This window comes from Narcine bancroftii, chromosome 3 (genome assembly GCF_036971445.1).
Source record: "Narcine bancroftii isolate sNarBan1 chromosome 3, sNarBan1.hap1, whole genome shotgun sequence".
In the NCBI taxonomy this organism is placed as follows: domain Eukaryota; kingdom Metazoa; phylum Chordata; class Chondrichthyes; order Torpediniformes; family Narcinidae; genus Narcine; species Narcine bancroftii.
In genome coordinates, this window is record NC_091471.1 from 225,783,740 (window position 1) to 225,796,565 (window position 12,826).

General features: G+C 41.8%; 1 protein-coding gene across 12 annotated transcripts in view; it reads right to left on the reverse strand.

The window, feature by feature from the left end:
- Positions 1-338: 338 nt before the first annotated feature.
- Positions 339-12,826, reverse strand: part of LOC138758187 (annexin A3-like) — a 127,565-nt gene continuing 115,077 nt past the window's right edge. For all 12 annotated transcript variants that reach the window (XM_069926755.1, XM_069926760.1, XM_069926757.1 and 9 more), the window contains 2 exons: positions 8,764-8,886; positions 339-2,396 (listed from right to left, as the gene is read on the reverse strand). In XM_069926755.1, the coding sequence (XP_069782856.1) occupies positions 2,337-2,396; positions 8,764-8,886 (183 nt within the window). In that variant the 3' untranslated portion in view covers positions 339-2,336. The remainder of the gene's footprint in view (positions 2,397-8,763; positions 8,887-12,826) is intronic.

Here is a 12,826-nt window from a genome sequence, read left to right on the forward strand (position 1 = left end):
CATCTCAAAGTGCTGCACGGGTCATTGCAAACACTGCATCCACAAAATACTCCAAATCTCATGGCATTAAAAATCAAAACATTCCCCTTAACCGGGGATGTCTGTTTTTCCACACTCATGTTTGACCATTGCACATTTTTATGTTGAAAGTTCAGTGTATTCAGAGTTTTCCCTTCTCTCATTTTCTTCACAACATGTTCCTTTGGTCTCAGTTCAACTCCCTTTAATAGTTTTGTTTTTGTGTAGTAAACCACAGTAGCATGGCAAATACCTTGCTTGTGAACATTTTTCGGAAGAATAATGTTACCTGCTGTAGAAAATCAACCAATCCAATTAAAAACAATTCACAACAATTTTATTTGAAATACATCACATTCCTTTAAGATAAATCAATGTTACTACAGAAGATCATGGAAGAAATGCAGATGAGTAGTTCTGGAGCAAGCACACCACTAAAATAACAGCAAAGAAGCAAAATGAAAAATGTATTTATTCTGAAGAGGAAAACGGGTTTAATAACTCATAAATGCTACTATGGTTTAAATATTAAGATTGCATTATTGTTCAAAATGAAAGGAAAATGTTTGCCAATCTTTGTAACCAAAGTGGTCACCTCCACTCGTCAGCGACTGTACACATAGGGCCACTCTTACAGCTTGTTCTGCCTTTCTCACCATTTTTGAGGTGGCAAATACGATCAGTCAAGTTGCTGTCTGTAAGGAGTTTGTATGCTCTTGCCGTGTCTGCGTGGGATTTCTCCGGGGAACTCTGATCTCCTCCCACCGTTCCGGAGGCTGTAAGTTAATTGGGTGGCACGGACTCGTGGGCCGAAATGGCTCATTACCGTGCTGCAAGTAAGTATGAGAGCATTCGCAGGCGACCATAAATAACGAATTGATTTGCCTTGACTTTTGCATGGACTAGAGAATTATGAAGCAAGACATCATTTCTTCTGCACAAAGCAAAGCATCTTAGTTCTTGTGCTAGTTTAAAATAAATCAATGCACAAGCTTTTAAACAGTGTGACAAGCATCAATAGAGCTTCCAAAAATAAAGGGCAGAGAAACTAATACAACTTACTATCCATGTTTGCTTTCACAATATAAAGCATTATGAGCAGATCAGTAAAAAGGAACAATTTCTGGAATTTTTTTGCTTTATTAAAAAAATCCAGCGTATTATTGCTCCTTGTGATGAATGCTTATCGAGGCAGAGTAGGTAAAAAGTTATGTACTGTTTGTGGTTATTTGGAGCAGTAAAACTGTTCAAATTTGGAGTGCATAACTAATTCATTTAGAGGCTCTCAATAAGGGTTTTTAGACTGCAGGCATGTAATGGCACAATCAAGGAATTTTGCCCCTACATGGGCCGTCTAAAAAGGAACGTGCAGGAATTTGGAGTCAATTCCCGCCCTGCAATTTATCCTGCAGGACCCCTGCAACATTTTGGAGGAAGCCTGCAGTGTAAATTGTACCCCCAAAAATTCATCGTCAGTCATCCACTCGACAGTACGTCCAACCCCCAGGACTGTTGCACTCAGGTATTTGCAATCTAAAAAGGAGCCCAGTGTGAATGACCAGACGGGCAGTAATTATGTTCACTTTTTTCCGCGATTTTCCCGGACATTGTGTCTGAAAAACACTAATGACAATAATTTATGGAGTTGGCACACTGACAAGTCCATTTGTTCCATGTTTACTGTCTTTGACATATCAGTTGTCATCATTTTTAGTGATTCATTACCTCTGACTGATTACTGTAACAGTGGGCACAATTAATTGAAACAGAGATGGGTTCTTCAATAACAAGGAGTGACCTGGGCGCATATATGCATTAAACGTAAAATCAGAAGGAATAGTTTTGGCTATCCAGACACTCATTATGAAGACATCAGTAAAACAGTCAGATTATGGAGAACAAATTCAAATTAAACAAATTGTATATCTAACTGAATGGATATCTGTTAACTGAGAGAGAAAAGCATAAACAGTATGCTTCCTATAGTTTATATTGAGTTTTAAAGCACAAACTTCTGATCTTCTATCACAAAGTCAGGGATAGATTGAAGACCTTTCACTTGCTAAGTGTTTATTGAATGGGAACTAGAAATAGCATCCTTTTCCTTTTTTAATTTAACACCCACCAGGGAAGGCAGAGAACAATTTGCCAGTTATCACACATTTCAAACTGGGTAATTAAGTTGCTAAACAGTGGTTTGTTACAGGATCATTAGATTGCTATTTCACTCTAATTAAACACTTCACAAATAATGTTCATGCCGTTTCTATATTAAAATCCAAGTACTTCATTGATTTGTTCAGCTGTACCATTTCTGTTTAATTTCCTTTTTCACAGATGTTAAGCAAAGTAGTTCTGTAATCCCCCGAAGTTTCATCCTGAAACCATAAATAATGATAGTCAGATATAATTTGCCGATACATTTAATCACCGTTGAAAATAGCAAAATATGCTCGTCGAACCAACAATTGCAAGAAAAGGAAAAACTCTGCAGAAGGAAATCCTTTCATTCCTGCAGTTTGCCTTTCAGAAGAGGACTTTGCTTTCCTCTGTTGTAGAGTGGAACACAAAAGTCTGCAGATGCTGTGATTGCAGTCAAAACACAGCAAAATGTAGTGGAGGAAGAGTTGGGGAGGGGCATAGCCTGAGTAGGCTTGTGGCATGAATTGCTCCACGTAACCCACAAACAGACTGGGACATTTTGGTGTGTTTTTACTCCCCTGTTACAGTTCCAACTTCCTTTGTACAGAGGGGTGAGCCTTGAGAGCCAGAGTAAGCAGATTGTCGAGTTTAACAGGCTTGATGAGAGAATAGAACTGGCAATATGTGACCCAAAGAGGAAATGCATGATAAGAGGAAGGAAGACGTGGACTCGGAGCGGAAGCTCGCTTGGTGTGAGGGTGATGCAAAGTGGGCTGCAGTGCGCTCTGAATGACTTACGGACTTCAGGGCACGTTGACAACATCCTGTTGTAAATGGTTTAAACAAGATTGTGCATTTCACCATCAATTCTATTCAGAAAATATCACTTATTAACCATCTCAATCTTTAAACTTGCAGTGTTTCATAACTGCAGGCTGCTGGAGACTGGCTCATTTGAACCTGGTAGCGGAGCTGGAAATTCGAGAGGGCACTGAGGGCAAGAAGGGTTCCCAAAGGGCCTTGGGCACTGAAGGCTTCCTGATTGTATCGGAGGTCTGGATCTGGAGAGCTCACGTTGGCAATGAATCAAACAGGAGACGGTGCGGCTGCAGAAGCTGCAGTAGTTGCTGGAAGCGAATCTACGGACACCCAGTGACTCTAAATCTCTTTTGCTTCCATATCTCTCGAACTGTAAGGGGTGCCGGCAATAAGAATAACAACTCTTTGTCTGCCTTACAGCAAGCAGAAGGCAATTTCGTGTAATATTACGTGTTCCGTACTATTACATATCAGTAAAGGAATCTTGGTTCTTGAAAAACTTCATCGCCAATTTAAGATAGTTTTGAAAAATGTGAAAATATGGAAAATACTCAAGACGCTTAGCAGAGCGACAGCGTCTGTGGAAAAAGAATTGGTTCCGGTGAAAAACCTTTAACAGAACCAGAAAGAGTCTGAACTCTTTTTTTTCCTTTAAAGTGGCATATTAGGAGATACTGGAGATAGGGTGAGGTCAGGGTTGATAAACTGTTGATAAAGTCATATATTTGATAATGAGAGAAATGACAGGAAGGTACACAAAAGGAAGACATAAAAATTACAAATTAGGGGCCTGTAGCTGTCAGAATAGTTCAGCAGGTCAGCAAGAAGCAAAAATTGAATTCATATTGTGAGAGATTATGGGGGCTCATCCTTTAGGATTGAAAATTGGATTTTGCGATCTTAAACTTCTGGGGTTTTTGTAATTTATTAGTTAATTGGTTTTTTTTTCAACCTAATTTAAAGCTTGTGTGTGGAAAAACAGCAACAATGGATGTTGATACATTTTTGTCACAACCATCACCTGTGGAGCTGCAGAGCAAGAGAAAAGAGGAACTGATGGTTATTTCTAAGGCATTAAAGCTGACTGAAGTCAAGCATTGGATGAGGAAAATACAAACACAGAGGATTATATAGGGGAGGGAAAATTTGTTGAGAAAGACTTAGATAATTTCCCAGAGGATAGATCTGTTGAATTGCAATTGGAGTTGGAGAAATTGAGGGTGGAAGAAGAAAGAGAGAAACGTGGGGTGTTAGAGGCTGAGAAACAGAGACAATATGAGGCAAACCAAACTGAAAAACAAAGAGCGGAGGCAGAAAAATTGAGGAAATATGAGTTAGAGGTAGATGAAAAACAGAGCGAGGAAATTGAAAGGGACAGGCGGTTTCAATTAGAGAAGTTAAAAATTGAGATGGAGGGAGGTAAAAGAATTGAGGCTGTAACTCCTGGGAAGAGGTTTTTGGCTAGTAGAGGTAAATCTAGTTCCTCCTTTTGATGAAGGAGATATAGATACATATTTTCAGCTTTTTGAAAAGGTTGTTGAGTGCTCAAGAGGGCCAAAAGAAAAATGGCCTCTTATGCTCCAAAGTGTATCGAAGGGAAAAGCACAAATTGCATACTCTAGTTTGACTACAGAGCAAGTGGCAAATTATGATACTGTTAAACAAACTGTATTGAAAGCTTACGAGTTGGATCCAGAAGCATATATAGGAGCTTGGTGAATATCTATTGCTGGTGGGTTTTAGGTCCTCTGGGCTCGTAACAATATTACCAATGGATAACACTGGAGAACCTGACCAATTCTGATTCAGACAGAAGCTGGGTTGCCTGAAATTGCTGATTTCAATGTTCAGTCCATAAAACTAGACACAAGGTATTGGTCTTGATGTTTATTTCTACTTGGCCTTGTAAACAATTCATGAGCCAGATAGTTTAGAATGGGGGTGGATGAAGAGTTAGAAGAGACAGGAAAATGGAAGCTCCAGGTCATGATGTAGACTGAATTCGGGTGCACAACAAACAGGGCACCCCCTGGAGTTCCTCCAATGCAGAAGGGATCACATTGTGAACGCCCAATGCAGTAGTCCACATTCGAAGAGGCGCAAATGAACTGTTGTTACACGTGAAAAGATGGTTTAGGTTCCTGGACGGTGGGAAGGGGAGAAGTGTTGTACCTCTTGCAGTTGCATGAGAAAGCTCTGTGAGAAGTGGAATACTTGGTGGTTATGGAAGAAAGGATGAAGGAATCTTGAAGGGAGCAGTCCCTTCAGACCTGAAGTGGGAATGAAGGGAAAGACCCCACCTGCTGACAGAATCCTGTTGGAGATAACAGAAGTTGTAAAGGATGATTTGTTGAATGCTGAGGATGATGAGATGGAACGTATGGACCAGGGTACTATTAGTGTCAAAGTGTAATATAATACAGAATAGCCTCAACATGTCCATGCTGACCAATGTTGTACTCTTGGCTAGACCCATTAATTGGACTTGGTCTAGATCCTTCCTATTGAAAAACCAAATATCTTTTGAACATTGCGACTGTGGTGACACCTACAGTTTGGCAGCTCATTCCAGATACAGACCATCTTCAAGTGAAAATATCTCCTCTCAGGTCCCTCCTAAATCTTTCCCCTCCTATCTTAAATCTATTTCTAGAATCATCTACCCTGGGAAAAAGACTGCGAGCTTTCCCTTTATCCATTTTGTAAACCCTTCAGCCACCTTCAGTCTAGGGAATAATGACCCAGCCTCTCCAACCCAGCCCCTCTGCTCCTTAAGCCTCAACTCTGTTCAGGAGAGAAAAAGTGAGATCACCGGGGCTGAAACCAAATGGCCTGCAGTCAAGAGTTGTACGGTAGAGGGGTGGGAATCAGAGAGCAGAGAGGAAGAACACTTAATCTGGAAGGAATGGAGGGAACAGAATGTAAAAATAAATGAAGGAGGGGGAAGGTAAAGGTAGATGGTAACAAAAGGAGTATATGTGGACCACAGTCTCTCGAGTGCATATATTTTATTGCAAGTAACATTGCAAATAAGGAGGATGAGGGATGGCCACATGGAAATACGATATTGATGCCATCAGTGAAACTTGGTTGCAGGAAGGGCATGTTTGGCAGTTAAATATTCATTTTCCGTTGTTTTCGGCATGACAGAACAGGGGGGATCAAAGGTGGGGGAGTTGCATTGCTCATTAGAGAGAACATCACAGCAGTGCTGTGGCAGTTTGGTGGGATCGTCCAGTGAGGCTATTTGGGTAGAATTGAGGAATGGCAGAGGCATGAAAACATTAATGGGAGTGTATTATAGACCAACAAATGGGCTGAGGGAATTAGAGGAGCAAATGTGGAATAGTGCATAAGAGTAGAGAGGTGTTAATGAGACTTTATGGGGCACTTGAAATGAATGCTAGCATAGCATATGCCTCTTCACTCCTGCCTTATTTTGTCCAAGAAACTTGTTCCCTTTGAGTGTAGTATTAGCCCCAAAAATGCATTAGCAAATATCCCTACCAAAATATTGGTCACACTCATTTCAGATGTAACCTGCCCCTCTTGTATAAGTCACCTCTTCCTGCTTTTTAGTCTCTTTCTGAGCTTCTGAAATTCACTCCGCTGGACCTCACTCCTTTTCCTATCGATATCATTGATGCCAATATGCACAACAGCCTCTACGCACCCTCCCCAGCCCCTCAAGCCTGCCCCTCCAGACAAGGTTATCTACCTAAGGTTTCAACTCATCCTCTGAGTTAGTTCCCATACCCCTCGATCTCTGATCTTTCAAAAATGTATCTCCCCCCCACCAACTTTAAACACAGAATGAGCACAACTCCATCACTCTCTGGGGCACAGAATTTCAAAGACCCACCACTCACTGTGTGAAGAAATCTCTACTCCCTTCACTTCTAAATGACCAGCCTCTTATCCTGAAGATACGTACCTCGTCTGAGATTGTGTAATGAATGAAAACACCACCACATCTACACTTTCAGGCTCCTTATATATTTGAAGAAGATCACACCTCATTCTTTTAAACTTCAAAGAAGTGAGTGAGGCTGTTCAACCTCTCTTTTAAATTTTAAATGTAGACGGTAACAGGCCATTTCGGCCCATGAGCCTGTGCTGTCCAATTTATACACAACCCCCAGTAAACTTTGAAAGGTGGGAGGAAACTGGAGCCCCCTGGGGAAAGCCCGCACAGACATGGGAGAGTGTATAAACTCCTTAAAGTCAGTGCAGGATTCGAGCTCCTGTCCTGATCGCTGGCAATGTAAAGGCTGACCGTTAAGCCAATCGTGCTGCCCCCTGATGGACAATCTCCCAAGAATTTATCTGATGGATCTTATGGTGGACTACTTCTTGTGCTACTTTATCTTTCCTTAGACAGGGGACCAAAACTATGCAAATTACTTCAGGTCAAGCCTCACCAACACCCTGAACAAATTGTACCAAAACATCCTATGTCCCTATTCCCTCTTTACAATAAAGGCCACAGGCCATTTATTCCCTTAACGTCTTGCTGCTTTTGCCTGCTAACTTATTGCAGTTCATGCACAAGAAAATCAAGATCCCTTGTACTTCTTTCATTTTGTCTTTTTTCATTTAGAGAATAATCTGCCCTTTGATTCAACTCCTCCTACTGGAGAATGCAACAACGATTCACTGAGCTGGTTTCTGCATTGGTGCTATTGCTGAATTCCTTCTTGTAACCTTTAATAGATAGGTTACAATGGTACCTTAAAGTGGAGCAAGTGGGAGAGGATACTGACATGCAGCAGAAGACACAAGGCCTGTACCAGCCAGGGAAAAAAAATCCAAAGACAAACGATAACTTAAGTGCTGTTCTGCTCAGAGCATGGACTGTCCCCATGTGTTCAATGAAGAGGATCATTGATATCTCCAATATCACAGGCCCTTTCAAATTGCCTTGTAAAATGGGATTAACTGGGCAATTTAGTAGGTTGAAGATACATGGGCTACTTGAAAGGGCCGAACTGGACAAGAACGGTGAAAATCTATCCGGGTCGCAGTCCCACCTCAGAGGTGGTCAGGGAACCCAGTCAAACTGACCCAGGTGTCCTCCTCCATCTACTTGAAAGGGGAAGTGGCTCACCCAGATACTCTGGATCTTTAAACAGGAAAGAATCAGAAAGCACACAGGGAACAGGAGATTCCCTGTGGCTGTGTGACATCATTGCAGGGGTTGGCGATTTAACAGGTAGGTTAGGCTGCTATTTGAAAGGTACAGGAGGCCCAGTAATCTCACCTGGGTTCCAGGAGGGCTACCTGGATGCTGCAATTTGAAAGTGCCTACTGTCCAACATCCACTGCCATATCATCCTTTCCAAAACTGTGGGGAGATTCAGCCTCGTTCAGTGAGTGGGTTTGATGGGCGGCAATGTGATGGAGCAAAATTCAACTCTTAAAATTATTGCTGATATTAGAGAAATCTGAAACCCCACGATATCAGCTGAAGCACATGGAAAAGGTTTTGGACCTTCAGCATGGTAACAGGCCCTGTGCCACCCAATTAATGTACATTTTGAAGGGTGGGAGGAAACTGGAGCCCCTCCCGGGGAAAACCCAGATACAGGGAGGACGTACAAACTCCTTAGAGGCAGAGTGGGATTTGAACCCCGGTCTCTGGTGCTGTAACAGCTCTGCGCTAACCGTTTCGCTACCTGTGCCACCCTAATTCAAATCTACTAAGCCAGGAGGTTTCAGTGACAAAACCTAAAAGGGGAACCAGTTAAGTCAAAACAAAATTTACAGTGAGGATTCAAAACCTACCTCGATAGTGGAATACAAAGATTTGCCGTAGGCTTTCATATATTCATCTTGAATGTCCAACAGGTCAATCTCCGATCTACTGACCAAGATTCTTGAGAGAGCATGCTCATCAGTGCCAATACCCTGAAAAGTATATTATACTCTGTTAAATTGTCAATAATAATTTCTGGATGTCTGCTTGAAATAGTTCTATATTTAAAAACATCATGCATGCATTGTTGATCACCACTTACTGCATGTGGTAACAATGGTGGGATTTATTAGATATAAGGACACTCTTTTTAGTTCATTGTTTATTATTATTGTCTTTTTGGTTCAGATGCACACAAGAATTCAAGGCACTAAGGGCAGCAGTAGGCCATCAGGCCCCTCAAACCTGCCCCACCAAACAATACCATCTGGTCTCATCTCTTCTGTACCACGACCGCAGCCTATCAAATATCTGCTGAAAATACTTTCAATGATTTAGCATCCACAACCCTCTGGGTTAGCGAATCCCAACAATTCACCGCCATCTGCGTCCCTTTCAATGATCAGTCCCTTTTATCTGTTAACAGAGAATCAGCACTGGGTTCAAAACATTGGGGAGCCCACTACCAATTCTTGAGCACAGATGCACTTCCACACACCAAATATGTGTGACAGGGGGACTGAGCTCACTGAGATGGACTTCCTCATCCATCAGGAAGTTATCTCTATTATCTTTGGTTAATATTTATTCTTTTGCCAATGCACAAAATATTGATTATCTGGTCATCAGAACTTGAACACCTTTTGTGCGAACCAGATTTAGGTCAGGAGAGACTAAAATATTTTCCAACAGCTCTAGAGTGTCTTTAGCCATCCCGAATTTGTGAAAGGTACAACATAAAGGGAATATTTTCTTCCACCAGGCACGTTGATAAGAAGCATATGGTGGAAGGATGCATAAACATGGACTAATTGCCCATCCCACAAGCAGTGACATTCACCCCTTTTACACAGAGCTGTGGAGTTGGGCTTTAACCACCTTTCGAGCTCCATGTAAAAAAAAACCGAAGGTGGTCCAGACTGATCCATCTTTGATCTTCCAAGGAGGGGCAGTGTCAATGGTGGAGTGTATTTGACTCACGGAGTCGGCTTTTTTTAAAGTTTCTGTGTGAACACGCAAGCCTGCTTCCTAAGACGTTGTCTGTCACGTCAAGGGGAATACCGCGGCTTCACAGTATTAAAGGGGCTATTGACTCGTATTCTTTTATTTGAGTTCGAGTTCAACTTCACGTTTATTATCATCTGACAAGACAGATGTAGAATTCATGCTTCCCATTGGCTGAGGTGAGTAGAACCAAAGTCAAGATCAAAATAAAGGGTGACCTCTTCATAATGGAGCTGTGAACAAAATTCTTTGCACAAAGGATGGTGAATCTTTAGATTTCTCTACACGAGGATTAATTGCTGAGTTTATTAAAGATATCGATGTCAAGATCTTTATATACAGTAAAACCCCTGTTATCCGGAATTGAGAATCAGAATTTATCGTCATGAACAAATCATGATTTTTTTGTTTTGTGGCAGCATCACAGTGCAATTTATATAAACCACCTTACAAAAATACATAAAAATAGTGCATGTCAAGTCAAAAAAGGTATTTGGTTCATTGATCATTCAGGTATCTGATGGGAGCAGGGAAGAAGCTCTCCTTGTGCCGCTGAGTGCACGTCTGCAGGCTCCCGTACCAGTTTCCCAATGGCAGCAGAGTGAAGAGGGTGTGGCCTAGGTGGTGGGGTCCATGAGGATGGAGGCTGCTTCCTTAAGACACCACTTCTTGTAGATGGCCTCGATGGAGTGAAGACTGGTGCCGGTGGTGTCACAGGCTGAATCAATAACCTTCTGGAGATTTTTCTTGTCCTGACCATCGGCACCTCTGTACCAGACAGTGATGCAGCCGGCCAGAATGCTCTCCACGGTACACCTGGAGAAGATTTTAAGAGCCTTCGGTGACATACAGCCGGCAATCTCAAGCAACCGGCAAAAAAAATCAAGGAAAATAAACAAATGAATAGATAAATAAATAAATAGATAGATAAATAGATAGAAATTAAAAGTTTAAAATTTTAGAAGTGAATGTTTTCTGAAGTAACACGTAAACCTTTAGTGAAGATGGGAGCAAGTATTCAGCCAGCGGAGGGCTTTGGACGTGCTTTGCTCATAGCAGCTGTTTGAATAAAGTTGTGTTTGTTTAAAATGGCATCGCCTAGATTGACGCCACTTCCTGTTGGGGTGACTCTCTTAAAGTGTCTCCTTATTCCTGTTAGTAAGGTCCTTTATCTGTAAACTTTTTGGGGGTTGGGGGGAATTAATTATCTACAATGTTGATCATTCATCTTATGGGTGGCTCCATGATAGGTGAGGAACTGGCAGATGCAGCAATGGTTAAATGTTTTCAAAGAACGTATTGAAAAATAAAGTAAAATGCTTTAAGGTTTACATATTCGTCCACGTGAAGTTTGTTCAGTGTAAGAACAATATAGCATTTGTGTCTTTTAAACTGTTTATTCTTGTAAGAGTGAGTCTCAAGCAACCAGAATGCTCACTTATCTGTCACCTACCAATCCCTGTTGGTGCTGGACACCAGGGGTTTTACTATATTAAGGTGAAGAAAAATTAATATTTGGTGAGTACAGGGAAATAGTGCTGACATAGAAGATGAGGAGTGATCAGACTGAATGGTGTGGAAACATAAGGGGCACTGGCATCTGTTTCTTGTATCATGCATGTTAGAATTACGGAGTGCCAGGTGGTTGTCTAAAACGAGCCAGCTCTTGCATGGAATCTCTTGTCCTCATCCACAGAGGGAGACCCAGGCCCAACACTGGATGTTTGAAAAACCTGAGTTACATCTTGATCTTACTGGGATTTCTGAGAGTACTGGTGGCAGTAATAGGTGTATTTTTCACTGCTCTACCATCTCATTGAAGGGGATACACATGAAATGCTAGAGGAATTCAGTGGGTAAGACAGCATCCACGGAACACAAAGGTCGATGTTTTGGGCTGAAATATCAACCACTGCTATCTATAAGACAGAAAGAGTGCAGAGAAAATTTACTCGGATTTTGGCCAGACTTCAGGCACTGAGTTACTGGGAAAGGTTAAACAGGTTAAGACTTTATTCCCTGGAGTGTAGAAGAATGAGGGGAGGTTTGATAAAGGTATTTCAAGTTCGGAGGGGTGAGATAAAAACCAGAGGATATTGGTTAAGAGTGAAAGGGGAAAGGTTAAGGGCAAACGTGAGGGGAAACTTCTTGACACCGAGAGTAGTGGGGAGTGTGGAATGAGCTGCCAGCTCAGGTGGTGAATGCGGGCTCAATTTTAACATTTAAGAAGAATTTGGACAGGTACATGGATGGGAGAGGTATGGAAGGCAATGGTCAGGGTGCAGGTCAGTGGGATAAGAGAGAATAATAGTCTGGGACAGACTAGAAGGGCCAAAGGCCTGCTTCTGTGCTGTTATGTTCTATAGTTCTGATGAAAAACGTCACCTTTTTTGTCAGAAATAAATACAGGTGCACGTGATTCATTCTGGTTTTTGAGTCAAGATAACCAGCAGAATCGTCAACTGAAATGAAAGCAGTTACGGTCCAATTGTCACCATTTGGAAATGTGACCGAGCTCCATGTTAAGTTCATGTTAAATTCTAACTCCATGTTAAATGCAGGCTCAATTTTAACATTTAGGAAGAATTTGGACAGGTACATAGATGGGAGAGGTATGGAGGGCTAGAGACTGAGTATAGGTCAGTGGGACTAAGCAAACAAAAGATTTGGCACAGACTAGAAGGGCCAAAGGGGCCTGTTTCAGAGCTGTAGCGTTCCATGGTTCTCCTTGACCCATTGAGTTCTGCCAGCATTGTGTGTTTCTCCAGATTTACAGTCTCACTTGTTTACCTCATTGAAGGGGATGCCAGTTGGTACATTCGCACATATTTTTTCTGGAGCAGAAATTTTCCTCACGCATCCATGAAAATCACTTGAGGTAGCTGCCACTTTAGGCCCATCACATTTAAAAGCTGGACTGCTTCATCT